The 25,776-nt window shown below is 34.8% G+C and overlaps 1 protein-coding gene across 16 annotated transcripts in view; it reads left to right on the plus strand.

The window, feature by feature from the left end:
* Positions 1-25,776, plus strand: part of NOL4 (nucleolar protein 4) — a 522,070-nt gene that overhangs the window by 449,213 nt on the left and 47,081 nt on the right. For all 16 annotated transcript variants that reach the window (XM_035719007.2, XM_049112792.1, XM_035719010.2 and 13 more), the window contains one exon: positions 18,641-18,821. In XM_035719007.2, coding sequence (XP_035574900.1) covers positions 18,641-18,821 — 181 coding nt within the window. The remainder of the gene's footprint in view (positions 1-18,640; positions 18,822-25,776) is intronic.

Consider the following 25,776-nt stretch of genomic DNA (forward strand, 5'->3'; position numbering starts at 1 on the left):
ACAGAACTATTAAAGGCATACAATTTAAGTATATCTATAAATGGCAAATATATAACTACCTCCAGTGCTATTAAATCGAGAAAAAATTAAAAATTATCTTTGAGCTTTATTTATTTAAAGATGTATGGTAGGGCTAATATTTCCATTTATTTTTTTAATTGCATGAGTATTTTTTTAATCAGGAGATTGACTTAGATTCTCTCTTTCTCCTATGTAATATAAATATAAACTTATACAAAATATAATTTTGTATCAAAATATGAAGAAATGCTAATAATCTTAAATCAGTGATAGGTATGGAGAGTAAAAACATTGGAAATAAAATTCAAAATAAAGGTGAAATATAGCCCTATTGCCTATTGATATGTGCTTTGCTCTTTCATGGGAATGTAGCAAATACATATGATCCACTATATTGTTACTGTCAAGTCCATAAAAGTGCTTCATATACCTCATGCCCCACACCCAGAAAATGTGTTCCTTCTTAAAAATTAATTTAATCTTGTATTTTTTCTAAGTATTTTGCTCACTTGTAATAACTGTCAGATATAAGATGGGAATACTATGTAGATTTACATTGTTTTTCTGCTTTAGAGACAAAGCTGTTAGACAACCCAGTGATTCATGCATACATACCGTGTACATATCCCCTAATCAAGGCCATCTATAATTAGACTAGTAATAAGTGCTTCTTAATGATGAGGAGGAAAACAATTATTAATGAGCTGTCTCTTAAAAAGTACTGTCCATTCGTTAGCTGTAAAGTGCTGACCAAGCTTTATATGTGTGCATTCTGTTCTAAAAATCAAACTAAAATTAACATATGTGTTAATTAATATATATATTAATAATATATATATGGCTGTCTTTTGTTTCTTATTTACGTTTTTGCTCTTCTCTGAATATTGATGGCACTATGGAAAATTTGAAAGTGATTTATTAATTATAGAAATGCTCACCAAGGCAGGTTCTGAAAAGTTGTATGTATCTTAGTATGAAGACAAGCACCCACAGCCCACATTCACCCCCTGTGCAGCCCTGAGGGGATAAACATCAGGGCTGCCTGACCTCCAATTCCTTCCCTTAATTCCTTCCAGAGCAATCCCCTCAAGAGGAGGAAGGGATCTGATCCCTGTCTTGATGACACATCAGGGCTCCATGTTCTTCAGACCTCAGACAGGAAGTAAATGTAGTGGATGCTTTTGTATCTGGTTGTTCAAAAGCCTCAGTCCAGGAAGCACAGAAGGGGACTCTGGGTCTGTTTTATGGCTTTGGCTACAGAGCCCAATTCATCTTTACACACTTGTTAGATCTTATAAGCATTTCTGGGAGTAATTCAGTATAGCCCTGGATTGTAACACGTGATTTGTTTCAACAGGTTAGGAAAACACTGCTTCAGTATTCTGAAAAGAAATAAAATTGAATCATTTTTCAGTACAGTAAACCTAAATATATTATATATATCAAAAGTGTATATAGGAAGATGGCAAATGTTTATCAGACCACAGAGTGTTTATTTGGTCTAAACATTGCTGTAAAATGTTTGTATTTGAACCCTTTGTAGGGGGGCATGTGCTGTTGAATTTACCACTGTCCCCATAACTTCCCATTGTTCTATAGTTGGACCCCTTTTCTCATTTATATACTTCGCTGGGTGCCTAGAAGCAGTTGAGTGTGCCACCTGTAATATATCAAGGCTTTTGATTTACCTCATATTAGCTGAGTCTTTTATCACCCAAACATGCATGCCAACATTTTTGCTTTAAAAATTAAAGCTTTGCTAATCCTCTGGGGAAAAAAGGAATTAGGATAAGAAATAAGATAGTCTTTAGATTTTTTACCCTTTCCAACTTATACAAATATGCAAATACTATCTCTTTTCTTCATTTCAATAGTAGAATAAAAAATATTGCTAAAAGAATAGGAATAGGAAAGCTATTATTTAGATTTGATTCTTCTCTTTTTTTATATTTTAGCATGGAAGGATATGTGGTTTTACCTTTAAGAGGATACTTGCTGTATCAGAAATAATATATATATATCAGTAAGAATACATGAAGGACATATGAATATGTATCAGCAAGAATGTATGAATATAAATCAAACTCAAGCTGAATTATGAACCCTGTTCTTAACCAACCACTGAATTAAAGTTACTTCCTTTTTAAAATTCTAACTTTCTGTGTGATTTTGGTACTTAGAACTAACAGCCTTGCTTGTTACAAAATGAAGAGGAAACAACTGGACAGATTTTTTGTTCTCCCACCCAAAATGAATCTATCAGTATTCATTTTGAACTAAGCTGCCTGTTTGTTCCTGGTGAGTTCATAGGGAAGATAAGCCTCTGGGTCCCTAAATAGGTAAACACATTATTTATATTTGGTCATAGTAGACATGTTTAGTTTTAAAAAAATTGGGCCAGAGTCCTTAAGCTAGAATTAAAAGACATTTATAAAGCAGACAACTAAATTAATTCATTTAAAATGAAGGATTCCTGGGATAAAGCATCTTGAAAGCCCACAGATCATGAAACATTTTAGAGCCATAGAAAGAATGAGAGTCAGCCTTCGTTAAGCATGCCCTAGGAGGCACACATCTTAGAATGAGGCCCTCATTTTTAATGAGTCTTCCAAAGAATTTGAGATGATCATATTGTTTTTTTAAGTGGTGATGGTATTAAATATCTATACAGTATTTTATTCTACAGTACTCAAAAAGCTTTGCAAAAATTAATATGACTATTTATAGGGTCTCCACAGGACAGATACAACTGTGGTGCCGTTGTTCACCCAAACACACCAGGAGACAAACAGGGTGAAGGTTGGGTCAGCATTTTACCGCAACTCTGGATGAGCTGCTGACTGGAAACAGAGTGTTCTTACCAGCTGTTCACTAGTTTACACACAGGACTGTATCCTATCTCCCTTTGCAAGGAAAGGCCCACAAAGGAGGGAGAAGGAGGAGGAGAGAAAGTTGTAGTTCATTTGCATAATTTAGGCTTCTGGAAATTAAAAGTATTAATCACCTTGCTGATTTTGCACTGAAATGAAAAAACTACTTATCAGCAAATCCAGCCTCCTGCACAGTGCCTGGGTTAAAACTAACAGCAAATCCCATCAAACGGAAATTTTGAAGTGAAGATAATGCTGAATTTATGATGAAGTAGCCTTGTGCGGTTCCATTATTTTTTACTTTGCTTAATTGTATTTTAAAGGCTATTATAGAATTAAAACACCCCTTCCTTAATAATTGAATGCTGTTTGTCCTTGAAGCTATCATTTAGGGCAGTTATAAATTTTAAAAGGTTAAAAAAAAAAACAAGTTTGAATTTTGCCTCTAAACATATAAAGATATACCTAAAAATATGGATAGGATGAAGCAAACCAAAAAAAAAAAAATCTTAATATTTAGTGTTCATCAGAGTAAATATTGTTTACTAAGTAAACAGATGAAAATAGAATATTTTTATTTGAAAAATTTCTCAATTCTATCATCACATTGTTTGATATTAAAATAAATAAGCATGGAGTATTAAAATGATATAGCTGGCCTTATTTCTTTTTTGCCTTTTGTGTCTTAATTGTCTAACAACATATACATATACACTGTGGAACGCCGAGTGGGTAAGATCTGCTTTGGATACCACTTTTCTGCCACCTGCCAAAGAGTTCCCAGCAGTATGTGACAGCTTAAACCTGATGAAGATCATTCCCTGGTGAATGAACAAATGAATATTTCTCTTTGTCTCCTCTAATTAAGCATCTCTAGTTAAGATAATATAACAATTACCACAGTTCCTGGCATATAGTAAATGCTCAATAAGTATTACCTGGTAATATATTTAGCGCTCTCTCTTTTTAGTGTCATTCTTTATTCAAGGAATTATTAAATAGAGGCAGCTCAAAATTCTAGGATTTTTTTGAAGATTTTTTAATGTATTTGTTCATGAGAGACACAGAGGGAGAGGCAGAGACATAGGCAGAGGGAAAAGCAGGCTCCATACAGGGACTCAATACCAGAAACCTGGGATCATGACTTGAGCCAAAGACAGATGCTCAACCATAGAGCCACCCAAGTGTCCCAACGTTCCAGGATTTATATGCTCTTGTCACTGCACTTACCGTGGCATTAGATAATTTTTGTCTCATTCATCTATACTTTAGGACCTCTATTATATGTATTCTAATGTTAATTGTTCTCTTTTGTTATGTCAATTATAATGAATAATTCTAATTACCTGTTAGAACTTGTGTTACCTGTGTCCCCTGCTAATGTGTAAGTTCACAGGAAGCAATCATTCATTCTGTATCACCCATTACAACTGCAGTGCCTTGCACAGTGTGAGCCCTCAATAAATATTTTCACAAATGGTTTAAGGTACTTATAACTGTACACTTTCAGAGGTGAAAAATTTCTTCCCCACTTTGTCTGTATAGGTAATGTTTTGGATGTAATTTTAAAGCTATATTTTCAGCCCTGTTGAGTTCATCATATAAAATATCCACCTGTAATGATGTTGTTCAAAGCCTGCTGCTGTTGACTGCATATTGTTTACTACTCTGCTTTCACAGCTTGCATCCTGTTTCTTGTTATCACTCAAGTTGTTCAGTATTCTATCAATACACTGATGTCTCAATTTAAACATTGAATGGCACAGGTTTAGAGCAAAACTCTGTGGCATGCCTTCTTAAAACCTTTCTAGCTGCTCTAATCCATTCATCTGTCCTTGGATGTGATCATTCTATTAGATTGAACTACCCTCATGGTGCTCTCTTTTTAGCACACTCTGCTTTATTTTGTCATATGCTTTGTTCTGTGTCCTGAAAATCACCATGATCTGCATTTTTAAGTATTTTCCACAAAGAAAATGAGGTAAGTTTAGCATGAGTTGTTTCTTACCACATTTACCCAGTTTTAAAATATTTAAATTGTCAACTTTAATGACTTATATTGCCTTTATGACAGAAAACAGTGTGATCTTTCTGTTCACGTATTTTAACTTTTCCTTTCTACTGAACAAAACTTTCAGATAGTTTACCATCTATGTATTAAAACCATTTCAAATGACAAGAATCTGAGATTAAAAGATATACTTAAGGTAACTATCCAAATCCTACACATATTGCATTATATCCTGAAGTGTTCCTACCTGTAATCTTAAATATATTAAAGTTTGAAAGCGTACATGTCTTTTAACATGGCAAAGTAAATCCTTGCCTTTATCTCTGCTTCCTTCCAAAACCACACTAAAATAATTGTAAGTGAATATAAAGACATTAGTCCTACAAGGAGGTACAGAATGAGGAGGATTCAGGAAAGTAAAATGAAAATGTGACATGCAAATGTTGATAAGGAGATACCAAGAAGAAGCCATTCAATCCCAGTAAACAATGAAAGTCTAAGAAGTAAGGGCACCAGGTACTACAGAAAGTGGAAAAGCATGAATATGAAAATAGAAATGGCTCAATAGATATGTACAATTATTAGATCCTGGATTCCCTCCCCAGTTCTGTATTTCTAGGGGAATCTCTTCCTCTGAGAAGGAAGATAAGAGGTTTATCCTGTAGAGAAATAAAGGCAAATGTCACTAAACCCAGATAAGCCAGGTATAAAAGCAGGAACAGTATCCTGAAAATGGACATGAGAAATTCTTCAGACTGAAGGCTCTATATCTCTGCTACAGGCCTTTTCACATTTTAGCTCCAAGAATGGAGATAACCTAATAATTTCCTCCATTCTGAAAACTAGAAATCTTTTCTCAAAAGCTGAGGATCCAGAGAGGAATAAAACTATGAATCCTGGCGCTCCAATTTCAGAAGCACAGCAAAGAATAGAAGAAATAGTTGAAGCAAAACATTTCCTCAGTTTTTTTAAAAGTTTTTTTCCTTGAAATAAGAGATAAATACATGAAAAAGAACAATAAGCAAAATCAAACTTTTAATATGAAAAAAATATATATATACTAGTCAAAATTGTTCTAAGGATTGGAAGATCATTTTGGAAATTATGCAGAAACTTTAAAAAATTAGGCACAGAATGGAAAATTAAAGAGAAAGTTTTTTTTTTTTTTTTTTTTTTTAATTTTTCTTTATTTATGATAGTCACAGAGAGAGAGAGAGAGAGGCAGAGACATAGGCCGAGGGAGAAGCAGGCTCCATGCACCGGGAGCCCGACGTGGGATCCGATCCCGGGTCTCCAGGATCGCGCCCTGGGCCAAAGGCAGGCGCCAAACCGCTGCGCCACCCAGGGATCCCAAAGAGAAAGTTTTTTTAAAAGGATGATCAATCTAGGAAGGCCAACATCTGGCTAATTAGAGTCAAGAGAAAGAAAATACGAAAGAATTATAAAAAAAAAAAAAAAAACTTTCAGAACTAAGTAACTAACTGCGTTGCCAGAATGAAAGCCCATAAAGTTATCAGGACAGTAAATGCAAACAAAGATCTGAATCAATAACATTACCATGAAATTTTCAGAGCACACAAGATGAAAAGAAAATCTTAAATACTCAAGGAGGGAGGAAAAAAAGTCACATATAAAAAATTAGAAAGCCAAAGGACATCACCCAGCAAAAACTGTTCTCAACACTAAAATATATAGGAGTAAAATATGCAAAATTCTAAAGACAGTTCTATATCCAGGAAAATTGTTAATTGAATATAAGGGTAAAAATAATTTAAAATAATTTTCTGGTATATATCTTCTAATAGTCTTTCTTGAAAAGTTATTGGAAAATATTCACTGAAACAAGAATGTAAACCAAGGAAGAAGTCACTGAATCTAAGAGGTGACCCAAAATAGAATAGGGGGGGAATTTGGAAGAATATCTGGAATGATGCTATGGAAGAGTCCTTGGAGAAGAATCTTTCCAGATTAGAGTAAGAAGATAGAGTTCTGGGAGAGAGGTATCCAGGAGAAATATGGAACTGATGAGACAATGGATGGATTTGATATGGAAATGTTCCAAAGGGTTTTATATTTGTGTTAGAAAATTTGAGGGAGGGGATCCCTGGGTGGCGCAGCGGTTTGGCGCCTGCCTTTGGTCCAGGGCGCGATCCTGGAGACCCGGGATCGAATCCCACATCGGGCTCTCGGTGCATGGAGCCTGCTTCTCCCTCTGCCTGTGTCTCTGCCTCTCTCTCTCTCTCTCTGTGTCACTATCATAAATAAATAAAAATTAAAAAAAAAAAAGAAAATTTGAGGGAAATTACTATTAGTGGCTTAGAATACTAGCCAATTAGAAATGGTGGCTTGGAATATAACAGCAAAGAAAAATAATTTAAATTAAATAATTTAATACCAAAGGAATAAAAATTTAGATAAGAAAGTATATTCAGTGTTCATATTTACTGTTCAGCGGTTGGCTTTCTTTCTTTCTTTCTTTCTTTCTTTCTTTCTTTCTTTCTTTCTTTTTTTAAGATTTTATTTATTCATGAGAGACAGAGAGAGAGGCAGAGACACAGGCAGAGGAGAAGCAGGCTCCATGCAGGGAGCCAGATGTGGGACTCGATCCCAGGTCTTCAGGATTATACCCTGGGCCAAAGGCAGGTGCCAAACTGCAGAGACACCGGGGTTGCCCCAATGGTTGGCTTAATAGTGAACACTACTGTGTCTTTCTGGGACCCAGCAAGGGAAATAGAGCATATTCAAAAGAGTAATTGAATATTGTTTAACAATGAGATTATTTACCTAAGTGTGGGGTGGCCTAAGGAAATCCAGAAGAGAAGGTAAAGCATCCTGAACTAGCAAGTGAGAGAAGCCTGGAGGAGCAATGAAAGGTTAGCAGAACCAGATAGGAACTGAAACCCCCTCTGGAGAGGGGCTGGCTGATAGGATCCAGGTTCAGCAGAGGCTAAACACAGTCCAGAGCATGGCAGGGCAGGAAAGGCTGCTGGGGAAGAAAACCTCATGCACTCTCATCTCTCAACTCTGAATCCTACCAGGGCTTCCCATTGACCAAATCCTAGCAGCCAGAGAGCAAGGGAGCTAACTAACTTCATAGTGATTCTACTCCCAGGGAATAGTCTTAAAGAGTGCGTCTAAAGTGAGGGTGAGAATATTCAGTTCAGTAGCAAAAATATGCATTGTTCAAATGTTTTGCTGTAAGGTAAATTCTAGTCTAAGATATGTGACTACTTATTTCACATAATAAGACAAAATCTTGGGAATCATAGAGATCTTTGGATATGAAGAATGTTTCATATCAGATATAGAATGGATTTCTGTACAACATTCACACACACTTGCTCAGTATGTTCATATGACTGACTCTTTTCTATCATTTTTAGCTTATGGACATAAATACTTTTCTCAGAAAGGCCTTCCTTCTTGAACTCTCATCTCTAATTATTCTTTTACATCACCCTATTTTCTTTCATTATTAATGGTTATCAATATTGGAACTTACTATATCTTACATTTTTCATTTCTTCCCCTTGCCTATTTTCTCCCTCCTCCCATACCTCTGTAGGTTTCCTTGAGGGCAGGGATCCTGTCTGTTTTATCTGATGATATATCCCCAGTACATAGCTGGATGTGTAGCCTAATAAATAAGACATTCTATAGAACATTGTTTAAATAATCATATGATTTCATCCTGGGTTATATGTACATATAAGGTAATCAGAAGGGGGCCTGTACAATATGGCATAAGTCTCTAGCTCAGGAGACTAGATGGAGGTATCATTAATTGAAATCAAGAGTTCAGGAGGCAGAGAAAATTATGGCTAGAGAAGTGAGTGTGGAGGAGGAAAATGTACAATTTTGACATACTGATTGGGAAGCACCTGTGGAGTATGCAGATATTTTTGTCCAGTAGGTGGTTGAAAATGTAGACTTGGGAAAAGCTCTTAATTACAGATTGAGATTTATAGGTCTTTGGTGTAGAAGGGATAGATGAAGTCATAAACACAGTTTAACTCTTGAAGGAAAATTCTGCATAGAAAGCTGACTCAAAGAGAAGCAAAATGGAAAAGAGAAGCTTAGCTATACTGTTATTATCAAAGTTTATTATGGAGCCGTATAACAGAACACACTATCTTAAGGAAGATAATACTACTACCCCAAATACATGAAGTGTCCAAGAATATTAAAGGGGTTAATTGTGTGTATTTTTGAGAAATTAGTGAACTTCTAAAAATTAATGACTTCTTGAACAACAAATTAGTTTTTCATCATAGATGGGAATAAAATTGTAAAAAATACACTAATAGTGTCATTTCTTTTCTTCTATATACCCTATACCCACAGCCAACATGGTAGATCAGGACTCTTCACGTAACTAAGCAACTAAGTAAGAGAAACATAACTATTCAGGAAAGAAACATTAACAAAAAATATAGTATTTTGTTTATGTATACACATACCTGTATATAGTCGGGCTTAAACGATGTGTATTAAATTCATCACTAGATTATTTTCAGTTCATTTCATGTTGTCTCATGCATGTTCCTTTTAAAAGTTAATTTCACATTAATATAAAAGCATTATGACTCAATGACTCTGGCATCACCATTTTGATGGCTTTTCTAATTACTTTAGTTGACTATTTCATAATTAATATACTTGAAATACCAAAATGGATGGGTAATTTTTACATCCAGATTAAATTAACTTGTAATAACCTGTAAGCTTTTATTCCAACATGTAGGAAGTAACATCTCAATTATGTGGCTCCTTCAAGATACACAATTCAGATGGAATTATGTTTACTATATGATCGAACATAATGTTCATCAAAAGTAGCTATGAAGGAATCTATTATGTAGAGTGACCTTAAGAAGGGATTGTTCTTCATTCTGCTCATGCAACCATGCTGACACACCTCTTTCTAATTTTGAAATCATCTATGATTACCTCCCAACATCAGTGTTGAAATAGCACCATTAGTCAAGTTTCTCTATTTACTCAAAAAGAAATGTGAAAAGATGAAAATTGTGTGCTATGGCCAGTTTTTTTTTTTTAACTTGTATTTTCAAATCCCTATTTTCCAGTAAAGTCTAATTTTTTTAAGCCAGTGATGAAAACTCCATGGATCGTACTGAGAAAATTTTGGGTGACTGACATCTGGGATAAATAAATAGTATCTGAGGGGTCCCTTTTAAAGTACTCAACCTGAGTTTTGTTGACTTATACTTATGTAGCCATTTGTGATGAGGAATCTAACCACAGTTTTAACATAAATTGTAGCTTAATCTTTTACTTACGAAAACTGATGTCCACAGAAATGAAAAGAAAGTTTCCTTCTCTTAACGTATCTTTTGAAGTAGCATGCATTTTTATTTAATTTGAACTAAAATGTTAGTCACAACAGCATTGATAGCTCTTAGTTTATTTTAGCATTAGCCAATAATATTATATGTGGACAAGATAAAATAAATATTAGACTAGAATTGATAACTGCCAATAACTAATTAAATTCCTTTATGAAGCTCCTTATGTATCACAGACTTGATTATATTGTAGATAAAATAATGCACCTCTTCAGGCTATCCAACATCACACTCTTGGTGGCCCTTGCCCATAGTTAGCCTTAATCTTCTGACATCATCGTGGTAATGCGATTCTTATATAGTAGCTAATGGTTAAGTGCTCTAAAAAAAAAAAATTCTTACTGCCTCATTTAATGCTGAAAACATTTGTTCTGAATTTTGGTTGCAACTATAATATTTATTCTGAATTTTTATTAGAGCTGTAATATTTTTATAGCTAAAGATTCTGACATAGCTATCATGTTAAGGCCCTGGCCTTGAGGGAAATTTCTAATTGTTAGAATATAATTGCCTTGACAATCTTTTTGGACTCCTATCTTCTGTAGAGTATTTGGTCCAAGGTCTTTGGGTCTTTAGCAATCTGAGAATTGAACATTTACACACAATTGAGGTCTTTTTTCTCTCCTGCAGTATCTTTTAGTCTCTACTTGCTTTTCTTGCATTTTTCCATAAAGATAATTGTATACAGGAAAAGAGGTACAAGAATTTCAGATATATAGGATTTGTTTCTTTCATTTAAGGGTGGCTGGCAATTATATTAGGTATTTAGGGAGGAAAAATATTTTGTTATGCTGGACTTTAGGTTAGTAAGGATGTGAAAAAGGAAAATACTATCTTTATTCTTAGTTTGATGAAAGCCATATCTAAACTTGCTTTATCTATAACACTTTTTGGCTTCACACCAAAAGTAAAAAAAGAAAAAAACTTAAAAACTTTTAAGAAACTTTAAAAAAATCTTCTAAGAAAAAAATTTAATTTGTTATTCAATATTAGATATGTATGTTTAAAATTTTGGAAACAAGAGTAAAAATTAAATGACAAACCATCATCAGATATAACATATGCAAACAAAACCTAAAACCAGCAGAAATAAGGAAATAATAAAGAATAGAGCAGAAATAAATGTTGTAGAAACTAAAACAATAGATCAATGAAACCAGGAGGCGATTCTCTGAAAAAATTAAAAATGAGAAACTTTCTATATATCGATGCTCTTATGGGCATTCAGATGGCTCTGAATATTAGACTGCTAAGATTTTTTTCTTCCAGTTTAAGTTATGACCAGAGTATGGAATGTGGTGAGAGGAAGTGACAGAAAATATGACTGCCAAGATTGTTCTCCAACTCCGAAGAGCTTTGGATGCCAGGAGCTCTGGGTTTTGTTCTCCAAGAAAAAAAAAAAAAAAAAAAAAAAAAAAAAAAAAGAAATCCCAAAGTCTTTTTAAAGAGAATTCAACATGATAAATGGTTTTAAAAGATTTAAATGATTTTAAAAAGATTTGAGAAGAGTAGACAAATGTGAAGGGGAAAACACTGGCCAGAGGATTACCATATTAACCCAAAGGAGAGATTATGGGGTTCTGAATTCTGTATTGTCAATGAGAGTTTCTCACATGTATGCCAATAAGGGTCATTTCCAAGATGGGCATGTGAGGACTTGGATGTTGTTTGACTCAGAGAAGCCAGTGTAGGAGAAGAAAACAATCTTGGTGTGATGCATATCTGACACCATGCCTGGCATGGAATCATCATGTAGAGCATTGCAACTATCTTACCAAAACAGAATATTATATGAAAGGGGACTAAGGAAAAAATAAAAGTCTGTTTGAACAGTAGAACCCAAATTACAAATAAAGGTATGGTGTTAAAGATGTTTTGAATTGCTGTAAATGTAGATTTTTTAAAAAGATGTTGTTTATTTATTCATGAGAGACAGAGAGAGGAGAGAGAGGGGCAGAAACAAAGATAGAGGGAGAAGCAGGCTCCCTGCAGGGAACCAGTACAGGACTCTAAGCCAGGACCCTGGGATCACAACCTGAGCCGAAGGCAGATACTCAGCCACTGAGCTACCCAGGTATCCCAAATGTAGATTTTTATTCTTTATTCTTTTTATTTTTTCAAAATATTTTATTAACTTGAGAGAAAGAGAGAATGCACTGTCTGCTCATGTGTCGGGATGGGCAGAGGGAGAGGAAGAAGCAGACTCCCTACTGAGCAGATAGCTGGATAGCTGCTGGTGGGTGGATTTCAGGAGCCTAAGATCATAACCCGAGTTAAAGGCAGATGCTTAACCTAACCAATTGAGCAATCCATGTGCCCCTAGACTTTAAAAATATTTTTTAAAAACTCAAGAGAAACAAAAATATGATTAGGAAAATATGTTTTATCCCTAAAATACTTTAAAATGTAATGTTAAAGATACCAATTTGGTATTACTCTATTAAAATTGATTTTTCTGAGGCCCAAAATACTATTAGATGCATATAAAATCATATGCAAAAAAATTCATATCTGCAATCCAATTTTAGAACCTCAAAAGAACATTACCTTTAAATTTTCATTTTGGTCCTATTAACAAAGGAATTCAAAATTGATTGTTAGAAACCTATAGGAAATGACATTTTTTAAATTCGATTTTTTTTGGCCAATAATTAAATGGTGGCATGCTTCATTTAAAGTTGAACTTTTTAAATGCTACATCTGTACTTTTATTTTTAATAATAAAACTTTATGACCATCAGGAAGAATTTTATAGGAGACAACTTTGCGATGTACTTGGTTACTTCTTGCCAACCTCGTATCCATATTTACTGAGGCAGGGACTGTACTTTGTATTTTTACTTAAGCCAATAGTTCTCAAAACTTTATTGTTTATAAAAAATCATGCATATGTGTGTAAAATAATGCTAGAAAGAGAGTTTGTTAATGTGATAACCTGTTGTTCTGAGAGTTTGATAAAACTCTGGGTAACAGCTATCTTGCTGTGGTTTTGGTTTCTCTTTTATTTCACATCTTATCACGAGGCTATTCGGACTGGGTCAAAGGTGTTTTACCTTATTATCTTAGAGGGTTTGGGAGCATCTTTGCAAAGAATGGTCTTCTATGTTGTCTATCTTAATTATTTGTATGGCCAACAAGGGGAGGAGACTGTATAGAGTATTCCTAACTGAGAGAAAGAAATGATTCCCTGAATATTACTGTATGTGTGTGTGTGTGTGTTTTGATGGCCTCATCAATCACTTCTTATCATCTCAAGTAATAAGTTACATTTACTTTAAGTGCGGATTGTTTTTTTTGTTTTTGTTTTTTTCCGCAGTTTAAGCAGTTTACAATGGAAGCTTTGGCTCTCTCAGAGCTTTTATGAATTTCTCTGGAAACTCTTAGCAATGTACTTAGTTCTGGAATGCTTGCTATCAAATGGAAGAAGAGAAGCTTTTAGAAAGCAGGATCCTTTCCAGTAGTTTACGTGTGAAATAAATTGTGCTTCCTCACATCTGTACTAAGAAAGCGAAGGAGATATTTTGAGCAGTCACTAAAGTAAAAATGCTTCTGTCATATAGACTGTAAAGAACACATAAAGATAGAAGAAATCCTGTAACTATCTTCTAGAAAGCTCAGCAAATGGACACATGAATTATCTGTGTGTTTACTATTCTGCAGTGAGAAGCTTCTTTAAGGTCTGTGCAAGTCTCTTCACCTTAAAAAGATGGATCACTAGTTCCCTGACACCTCAATGATAAACTAAAAATATAACTCAATATCGATGCCTTGCAAACTCCAGTTGCTCTAATGATGTAAGGTCAAGGCAAAAAGAAGAAAGATATCTGGATTATTGAATCTAGCAGTAAATTTTATTGGAGTTTTCTAATTATAGATAGGGAAAAATTAACGAAAACAAAGTATACTTAATAGATCATAGAAGCAATAGTCTAAGAAAAAGTGTAATTCTTGAGAAATATAATAAAGGCAATGTAACATTTCCCAAGCAAATTTTTTTTGAAATCTATTCTCAAAAAATTTGAGTGGAATCAGTCAAATTTCGTTTTTATAGAAAAAGTATCTGTCTAAGGTACTTGAGTTAAGGATTCCTTAGGCATCACACTCAGGAATTCAGTCTCATGGCTCAAGTACCAGGTCAAGCTCCACAAACTCAAGGTCATCTCTGTCCAGTTTCTGAGGATAACATATAGGAGAGTACAAACCAGCCTTCTCAAAGACTGTGACAGTGTCTACTCCTTCAAATCATTCCCAAACTTGCCCTTTACCCATAACATCCATCACATATCCTATTACAAGCCTATATTTTCTGAAACATAAAATGCCTACCCATATACATCAAGGCTATATTTATTGATAAGGCCAGAGCCTCATTATAGAAGTTACTTAGGAGTATATCTTTAATTTTTGGTTATATATTTTAATCAAAGAAATCTGAATCAAAACAACACTTGATCTTGTAGTGCACTGTTGGTGGTCATTAAATGACTGATGCTATCTTATTTTTATGGAATTTTTTAAAAGAAAACTTGAACTATGTCTCATAAAAGCTGGGATGAGATTTTGTCTAATTTTTGATGAATAAAATTTATTTCAATGCCTAGATACACAATCTTGTAACATGTTAATATTATCCTCTTTTAAAAATAATCTTCAGAGCAACCCATGGGGCAGACTGTTAGCCTTGAGAAATTTGGGAACTAATGATTATTAAAAGTTGCTTACAGGGATAAAATGTGACCCTAGGGGATATTTATTTTTTATGTTATTAAAATCTATTCTTCTTCAAAACCAATAACACTGATCATTCAAAAGAAAAACATGAATTAACTTTATATTAAACTTTTGCCTAAAAGATACCCAGACCAGATTTTATTGGGACTTTCATATGTTTTTTTTTTCTCAACATATAGTGGATTGCCAAGAGCATTAATAATGCAAATCTGTGTTTGAACACAAATGACTCCCTACAAGGCCTGTTTTGATTATTAATGGAATTAATTATCTCTCTGCTCCATGCAGTTACTGTGGTTTGGAATAACAGTTAATAATGAAAGACCAAGGCAAATTTTAAAAATAGCATCTTTAATAATATACATTCTATCACACAAAGAATCAGTGAGCAAATATTGTGGAGACAATGCCTTCTCCCTTTTTACTCATCATTAAGAAACGCCTCTCCAATAGGAGTGTATCTTATTGTCATTTTCCAAACACAGAAAAATAGACTGGGATGTTCAGAAGAGCCACCCATTCTGCCAAACTAGAAACTCAAAATCTATCATGTTGCCCAAGTTATTTTCAATCAACCAACTGGGAAGTTATGCTAGCAGTGGAATTGTGAGGCCAGCCCCTTCCCAAAGACCTCAGAATTGCTTTGAAGTATAGAACATTCTGCTTTCTTTCAGAGTTTCAGAAGCTACAGGTCTTTACAGAAAGAATACTACACAACCCAGTGGTTTTATTATGGAAATACGCTTTAGATGTGATAATTTGATGAAAGTAGACTAAAGCAAAGAAGGCCCAGTTTATGCATAAACTGTATTCTTCAATTATCTATATATACCTTCAATCTGTCTACATATATATTTATATATATATATATGATTGATAATCTCTGTCTCCAGGCATGGAGGAGATTGGCACTCCTAGATGGGAGACCACTTCACTGCACTTTTATAAAAGACTTTTGGACACTAATGATGTGCTGTCATCATTGATTTGACCATTTTCCATTTACCCTGAACTGTAACATGCCATTGAAAAGACCATTGGTAACAGTTTCTAAGATTGTAATAGTTAACCATGTTTCTGTAACACTGATATTGCTTTATTAACAATTCTTGTTCACAGTAGCACTATAATTAGTATAATTATTTACCTAAGATGTACTTATTATGGTACATACTTTCAGTAACAAAAGATTCCTGGAAATATACTCTTCAATATTTTAGATTATTTAAGATCTCTTACTATCTGTAGTATAACATTACATCATAGTACCAGAAAAAAAATGCACATATATTGGTATGTTTCTAGGAAAAGTCTCTATTTCCAGGGGTAAATTTGGTGAAGGCCCAGTATCTCCATTCTAAAACCCACTGTCTTTGGATACTTTCAACTAGCAGAGTTACTTTCAAAAAAAAAAAAAAAGTCTGGAATTTTCTGACTTTACAGTCTAAATGGCAGAGCAGTGATACCGGCAAAATTTGATTCTATCTTAGTTTCCTCTTTAGTGCACTTTCTCCAGGAAAGTGTTATTCCAGAGATTACTAAGGTTTAAATGGCAAGAGGGAATTATAATCAGATATTCCAGTTCATACCCCAATTTAAGTCAGTTTATGTTTGGTTGCTTGTTTTTAAAGTGAATGCTCAGAAAATTCTTATTTTCAGTTTAGTTTACACAGAGGATTTTTTCCATTAATTTCAAAATCTTTCCTACCTAGAAATGAAATGATGAAATGCTCACAGATAATTTGTCTCAGTGTAATGGTCAGAGTCAAATAGATCAGTTAGAGATAAAAAGATCAGAGGAGCTTGGGTGGCTCAGTTGGTTAAGCGTCTGCCTTCTGCTCAGGTCATGATCCTGGAGTCCCAGGATTGAACCTTGATTCAGGCTCCCTGCTCAGTGGAGTCTGCTTCTCCTTCTGACCCACCCCCCTTCTCGTGTGCACGCTCTCTCTCTCAAATAAATAAGATCAAAAGAACAAGAAGAAAATCAATACTGTATCATTCTGATAACTGGTGATGTTTTTACTACATGAAAGATTAGGATATTTCTGACTATAACAATACCACTGGGTACATAGGAGCAAACTTATTCCAGGTATCCTCTTTTTCTAGTACTTGGTGCCATTTAAAAAATGTATTTGAAAGTTACTTATTTCTCTAAACATGTACCCTAAACCTTAAAAGTTGCAAAATACTTCTGATTATGACAAAGATACTCCTAGGAATTCACTAGGAACCTGTTTATAATTCTTTCTTATGAAAAAAAAAACATGAAGAATGCAGCAGGCAAGTGAAGTCATATATGTTGTATGCATTTTAGACTTTATATACTCAAAGCTGGAGAGAAATTCAACCTGTTTTACTATTTAAGACATATACAATTTATCACAAATCTTAATTTCATTGTCCTCTACAACTTGACATGGTTAGCAGTTTTGATGCACAGTTTGCAGACACTAGTGTAGTTTAAGAAAGGAAAAACAAGCTGAAAGGCCTGGGTTTATTTGGGTTTTGTTAGGCTGCTATGCTGCACAAGATGGGCCTAGTGTGGAGTTAGCAGCACACAATCAGTTTTGCTATAATCATAAAATAAAAAGAGAGGCAACAAGGTAGAGAAAGGGAGCCTGGGGTGAAGGGCAGGCAGGCACAGGCTGCAAAAAAGGATTTTAAGAAAGTTAACTTTGCAAATGTTTTTTCAACAAACTGTGATTTCTCTTCATGTATTTTTAAAGCCTACCTAGTTTTTTTTTTCTAATTTTTAATAAAATTTACCCTTCCAATGATTTCCAAGTGTATGGTACAAGATCATCAACCATATGCATGTTGTTGTGCAACAGACTCCCAGGCCACTGCCCTGATCCTGCACAACTGAAAATATACCCAGTGATCGACTCCCTATCTCCACCCTACCCCTCTTCCAGCCCCTCATAGCCACCATTCTACATCCTGGTCTATGTGTGTGACTCTTTATATACCTCATTCGAGGAGAGTCATGCAAAATTTGTCTTTTGGGGACTGACTCATTTCACTTAGCATTATGTCCTCAGGGTTCATCCATACTGTGGAATGACAGTATTTCCTTCTTTTCTTAAAGCTGAATAATATTCCACTGTATTTATATACCACATTTTCCTTCTCTGTTCATCCTTCTGTAGACATTTAGGTGGCTTTCACCTCTGGGCTATTGTGAACAACTCTTTTCATGTAATTCTAAATTCAGTTGGAAATTGCAAATTGTTCTATCTCCAATTTGTCTTACGTTGTTACCTTGCTTTCCTTTCTTTTTTTAAAGAGATTTTTATTTATTCATGAGAGACACAGAAAGAGAGGCAGAGACATAGGCCAAGAGAGAAGAAGACTCCCTGTGAGGAGCCTGATGCGAGACTAAATCCCAGGACTCCAGGATCACGACTTGAGCTGAAGGCAGATGCTCAACCACTGAGCCATCCAGATGCCCCTCCATTTTTTTTTAGTTTTTGGCCAAGTTGTTGAAAATCTGTATATGTGCTGAGTTAATGATGTTGACCACAGATTTTTTATTTTTCCATATTCAATGCAGACATGTAGATAACAATGAGATAGTCCTGGTCAATGTGAAATAGCACTGTGATCTGACAAGTAATGGAATGCTGTTGTCCTTGCAGGACGAATCTGCTCCAGCTGACAAACAGTGTAAACCAGAGCCAGCCCAGGCCACTTACTCCACCTCAGCTGTATCAGGCTCCCAGGAGGTGTTGTACATCAACGGAAATGGGACCTACAGTTACCATAGTTACAGAGGGCTAGGCGGGGGCCTGCTCAATCTGAATGATGCTTCCAGTAGTGGTGAGTCTTTACTATTTATTGTGCTTTTTCTGTCCATGTGGGGATAGCAAATTCTCTAAATCTGAGAGGAAGAAATGAATTTACTGTGATAAGCAATAGTACCAATCTGCTAAAAACAAGACAGCTTAATACATAACATTTGTCTCCCTCCAAGGATATTTCCCAATTGTCTTGCTGTTTCCAAAAGTAGCAGCACTATTATACAACTGAATACTTGATGTTCTGTACTCAAAAAATCTCAACTAGAGAAATAACAATTTTTTAAACCAAATAGTTATACGTCCTTCCCCCAAAGCTGTAATGCACTATTCGTCAAGAATAATGACCTATTTTCTCAATGTTCAAAGAGGTTTTTAATTTGGAAAATGTGAGGCACCAGGAACTTTATTGACTTTATGAAACACAACTAGTCATATACCTAAGAACATACAAACAGAGACACCACATAAACAACCCGTGCACCCGTGGTTCTCCATGCTCCACCAGCAGTAAAGGGTTTACTGGAGGCAGCTCATACTGGCTCATGCTTGATAAAGTTTTAGGAATTTCTTGAGTCTATGTGCCAAAATGAGTTCCAAATGTGTAATATAAAAGGAATAAAATATATGGATGAATTTCTTATAACTGCATTGTAGGAAAAGTTTTCCTAAAGTATACTTAAAATCCGGGGGGGGGGGGGGAGTTCCATTTCATATACAAACACACACATACACACACTTTTTTATGACAGAAAACATTTTATACAAAGTAAAAAATAAATGACAAACTGGGAAAATTATTAGCTACCTATACTACAAAAGGTTAATAAGCCAATACATGAGGTTCTTCTGAAAGAAATACCCCAAAGTATATATAAAAAGAATAAGGCTAGAAAATGAAAACACAATTCCCAAAGAAAGCAATGCAAATGTCTCTTAAATATGGATAAATTTACTTAACCCCACTCACACCTAATAAGAGAAAAGCAGATTAGCAAAAATCCAAATATTTACACAATAATCTTTTAACAAGGCTGTGGGGGGAAATGAGGACTCTCATGCATAGTTTGTACAATGCAAAAGTTGGGATGGAATTTGGCAGTATCTGGAAATGTTAAATATGCATTTACCATTCAGTCCAGCAATCTCTTTAGGAATCTCTTGTTAGGAATTTATCTCAAAAAGACATATGCACAAAGCTATCCATTGTAGTGTTATTTTTAAATGCAAGAAAAAGGGATTACCAATGAAAATGTCCAAAATAAAAATGTCCCATCAATTGATGGTTAGTTGATTCATTTTGAGTACATCCAAACAAGACAGTAACATGCAGCTATAAAAAGTGATGAAGAATCTCTTTATACCTCCAAATGCTGAAAAGCCCCTATAGTATGCTAATATTCATTAAAGAAGGATTTATATAATTAAAAAAAAGTTTGCATAGAGGCAGGAATGGGGGAGAACAGTATGGAGAAAGAAATACAAGCCAGAATTCTGTGATTATACTTGGTTTTTGTATTTTGTTTTATAAATTTAACTTTGAACAATTTAAATACATAATTATAAATGTAACTGACTTTAAGAATTCCTGATATTGAAAGAAAAATGATACAGATGAATTTTTATCTGCTTAATGAGTGGTTGGCATAACCTCCACACAGAACTTTTCCAAATGAGTTCAAAAACCATAATTTGACTCCATAGCATACAAGTCTATCATAAGACCTTTAACTATTTTCAGTAATCACATTATTATTTTGAGACTGTTTGTGCATGTGGTTTAAAACAATTTTACAATTATGTTGATACAGTGAAAGTTGGAATTTTTAGCAGGGACAAAGTAGATATAAATTTAAAAGCAATACGTTCAAGCAAAAGTTCCATAATCTTGTATTTGAATTGGTAGTATCAGTGAGAACTTAATTCATTATTTGTTAAAAAAAATGTTTCATTTTCTACTGAAAAGTGCCTGAAAATAAAGACCAATTTAAATTTGAATATTTGAATTAGGCTTTGTGAGCTTTTGACATATTTGGGAGGAAATTGCATTATTAATGTCAAAGGAGTATATACTCTAGAAAATCACTTACCCTTCTAATACTGGAAATATGCTCTGGGTGTGTTCAGGGGTACTCTGCTTGGAAGGCTGGGGCTCTTTGGTTCTGCTTTCAAATTAAAGGTGCTCTAAGGACAGGATCACAAAGCTTGCACTTGAATCAGTTGCCTCCAACTCAAAAGAGGGGTGCTTCAAGTGGAAGGGGGAAAAAAGGAAATTATCTTATTTTGAAAAGAAACTAAGTTTCAAGTGTTTTTCAATTTTTCCAAAGGCAATGAGTCTTCTTAGTTGTTTCCAAGTCTTATTTGTATTCATACAGCAAATCATCAGGAACGAGAAAGTTCAGTACTAAATAGGGACAACCCATAAACAGAAGCTGAACATTCCTTAGCCAATAAAGCTAGAAACTAACAATTCTTTTTAAATATTTGACATGGGAGGTAAGAACTGATAGTTTAGAACTCAACCACCAAATCAAAACATTTTTTAATAAATTTATTTTTTATTGGTGTTCAATTTACCAACATACAGAATAACACCCAGTGCTCATCCCGTCAAGTGCCCCCCTCAGTGCCCATCACCCATTCACCCTCACCCCCCGCCCTCCTCCCCTTCCACCACCCCTAGTTCGTTTCCCAGAGTTAGGAGTCTTTATGTTCTATCTCCCTTTCTGATATTTCCCACACATTTCTTCTCCCTTACCTTCTATTCCCTTTCACTATTATTTATATTCCCCAAATGAATGAGACCATACAATGTTTGTCCTTCTCTGATTGACTTACTTCACTCAGCATAATACCCTCCAGTTCCATCCACGTTGAAGCACATGGTGGGTATTTGTCGTTTCTAATGGCTGAGTAATATTCCATTGTATACGTAAACCACATCTTCTTTATCCATTCATCTTTCGATGGACACCGAGGCTCCTTCCACAGTTTGGCTATTGTAGACATTGCTGCTATAAACATCGGGGTGCAGGTGTCCCGGCGTTTCATTGCATCTGTATCTTTGGGGTAAATCAAAACATTTTGAGGAAAAGTGTATTGACTGTAGATTTTACTGACAGAAACTTTGTTTTTTTAGACTAAAGTGGTCATTCATTTATTAATGTATTTAACATCAATACCAATCACTTACTGAGTCCTTGTGGTGCTTCATGTAATTTCCATTTATTCCTTACACAGTCCTCTGAGATATGTTTTGCAGTTTTGTGGAAGAAGTTTATAAAATTGAACTTGCCCCAACTTAAAAAAAAATAATGCTTAGGCACCACTTCCTTTTTTCTTAGAATGATTGAAACCCATTTTGTGAGGCTCAGAGACATTGAGTAGGATTTTCTCAAGGTCCCTCCTTAATAAAGGGAAAAGCCAGGATCTGAGCACAGGCTTTCTGACATCAGAAGCCACATTGTAAAGTAAACCACTTAGCTAACAATGTGTGCAAACAAGAAAGTACTGAAGTATGTGATTGCCTCTGGTAGGAACTAATCTACTTTTGTCTCCAGAGACCCTTCTATTCTGGACATTTTATACAATGAGTGAATAATACAATATGTGGTCTTTTATGTTGAGCATCTTTCATTTAGCATGATGTTTTAAAGGTTCATCTATATTATGGTATGAATCAGTACTTCACTCTTTTTTATTGCCAAGTAATGTTCCATTCCGTGGCTATGTCAGATATTGTTTAGCCATTCAGTTAATGGACACTTGGATTTTTTTCACTTTGAGGTTTCTATGAATAATGCTATAAACATTTGTGTACAAATTTGTGTATATGATTCTTTTGAGAATATACCTAGGAGTGGAATTGCTGGTTCATTCATATGGTAACTCTAAGATTAACACTTTGAGGGAATAATAGACTGAATATGAGATATTTTTTTGTTATCAATCCTTAATACATTTTCTTGACTGTCTTGTAATATTTACAGTACAAGCTTGCACTTCTTTTATTGCTATTTCCTTTTGTGATGCTACTGCAGATGGAATGTTTTCCTTAAAATATTGTTCTATATTTTTCTATTTTTGGAAGAGTTTGTAAAGTAGTGGTATTCTTTAAATGTTTGGTAGAATTCAGGAACGATGATACCTGTGCCTGGGTTTTTCTGAGGGGTTTTGATCACTAATCCAGTCTCTTGTTATATTGTCTATTTCTTCTTGAGTCAGTTTAGGTAGTTTTATATATTTCCAGAAATTTGTCCATTTCAACTGAATTATCTAATTTACTGACACAGTTCATAGGATTCCTTTATAATCCTATTTTCACAAGCTCTGCTCCCTCTATAATTTCCGCTTCTAGTTATTTGAGTTCTCCTCTCTCTTCTGGGTGACGTTAGCTAAAGACTTGTCAATTTACTTGATCATTTACTTGGTCATTTCAAAGAGAAAGCTTTTAGCTTCATTTTTTTAAATTTATTTATTCAGAGAGAGAGAGAGAGAGAGAGAGGCAGAGACACAGGCAGAGGGAGAAGTGGGCTCCATGCAGGGAGCCCGACGCGGGACTCGATTCTGGGTCTCCAGGATCAGACCCCGGGCTGCAGGCGGCGCTAAACCGCTGCGCCACCAGGGGTGCCCGCTTTTAGCTTCATTTATTTTCTGTGTTTTTCTACCCTCTATTTCATTGATTTTTTACTCCCATATTTATTATTTCCTTCATCTTGCTTATACTAAGTTCAGTTTGTCCATAGTTTCCAGTTGAAAATAAATTGGAAAGTTAAGACATTTATTTGAAGCCTGCTTTTTCTTCATATGTAGCTAATTACAGCTATAAATTTCCTTCTAAGCATTGCTTTATCTGCATTACAAAGGTTTTGGTATATTGTGTTTTTGTTTTCATTCACTTTAAAGTGTTTTCTAATTACCTTTGTCATTTCTTCTTTGACCCACAAGTTATTTAGGGATATGTTGTTTAATCACCACTTATTTGTGAATTTCCCAAATTTATTTAATGATTTCTAATTTTATTCCACTGTGATTGGAATACATACGTTATATATTTCAATCCTCTCAAGTTAATTGAAGCTTGTTTTATGATCCAGCTTGTGATCTATCCTAGATAATGTCACATGTGTACCTAACAAAGATGTGTATCCTGCTGTTGATTGTTTGGCTGGTTGTAAATGCATATTAGGTCTCCTTGGTTTATAGTGTTGTTCTAATATTCTATATTCTTATTGATCATCTGCCTAGGTTTTATGTCCATTATTGAAAAAAGGTTATTGAAGTCTCCAACTACTGTTATTGAACTGTTTACTTTGCCTTCATTTCTAATAGTTTTGTTTCATTTGAGAATTTACCATTAGGCATATTTATTGTTTATATCATTATATCTTATTGATGGATTGACTCTTTTATCATTGTGAAATATCCCTCTTTATAACTTCTTACATCTATCTTGCCTAATATTAGTTATTTCTATAATATTGTGGTAGTCCTGAAAATGAAGACAAGAGGGCAAAACTTTGGATGTGGAAGTGACACATAAAAGAATATAGGACAGGGATCCCTGGGTGGCGCAGCGGTTTGGCGCCTGCCTTTGGCCCAGGGCGCGATCCTGGAGACCCGGGATCGAATCCCACATCGGGCTCCTGGTGCATGGAGCCTTCTTCTCCCTCTGCCTATGTCTCTGCCTCTCTCTCTCTCTCTGTGACTATCATAAATAAATAAAAATTTTTTAAAAAATGTTGTTTTCTTTAAAAAAAAAAAAAGAATATAGGACAAATTGAGTATTTCTCACCTCTACTCAAATACTACCAAAATAATTTGTCATTTTTCCATAAAAGGCTGTGTAATTTTGGGAACCCAATGCCAAATGAAAAATAGGTCTTCTTATTTAAAAAGTAAGAATATCAAGATGATGATAACAGAGCATTACACAAGGCATGGGACTCTTTTGATCACAGGATCCTGTGGGACTATACATATTTCATGCCCCACTTTGCTCCTCTGACTTGTTAAGCAAATTGGAGGAAGCACTGTGTTTTCATGAAAAAGGCAGATAGTTACTGGTGAGAAGAAAGATAATGAGAATAGTTTGAGTTTTTTGAGGAGAGAGGAGAGAATGTTGGAGCAGCTGCCAATGATGAGTCAATATTGAGAAGGAATTTAAAGGAAAAAATTTGCTATGAATTATTAATAAGTGGGGTGCCAAAATTTTTTCTTGCCCTTCAACTCATTCTCCACATAGGAACCAAAGTAAGTTTAAAGAAAAGAGAAATCTGATTACATCACTTATTATCTAAGCCCCTCCCCCCCTTTTTTTTTTCATCTAAAACCCTTTTATAGCTCTCCTTGTTCCTGGAAAATGACCTTACCTACCACTTTATGCCTCAAGGTTCACTCACCTGAACTTTTCTTGGACTTGCCCTTTTCACCCTCATATCCATCATTTATTGCTCATCTTTTGAATCTTGAATTCCTGAAGTCTAGATTAAATATAGTCATAATTTTCATAGCATTCTTTGAAGCATGAACCACAGCACATGCACACACACACACACTACACACTCCTAAACACATTCTTACACATATGTAATCACAATACATTGGTATCCACTCTTCAATTTTATTGCTCAATGCTACTCAAAAGCCACATTGGAAATCGAGTATAGATCCTTTATCAGATTCTAACCATACAAGTGGTTAGAAAGTAAGTTTTATAAATTGGCAGTTTAAATGTAGGTACTATGGTACTATGATGAAGTTTACCTCGTCTGTAAGTTACCCCTCCCACCAAAACCTATCATCGGATGATAGGCCTAAGGGGATTTGAGAAATAATTCAATAGAAACCTCTTTATTTTTAAAAGGCTATAACAAAATAAGCCAGAAAAGTAAGGTGACTTGCTCAAGGTCACACAGGCTGACTTTTTTGGTTATTGGATTAATACATCTTTTGGTTTTTGTGTGTTGCTATAAAGA

This window comes from Canis lupus, chromosome 7, assembly GCF_003254725.2.
Source record: "Canis lupus dingo isolate Sandy chromosome 7, ASM325472v2, whole genome shotgun sequence".
Taxonomy (NCBI): domain Eukaryota; kingdom Metazoa; phylum Chordata; class Mammalia; order Carnivora; family Canidae; genus Canis; species Canis lupus.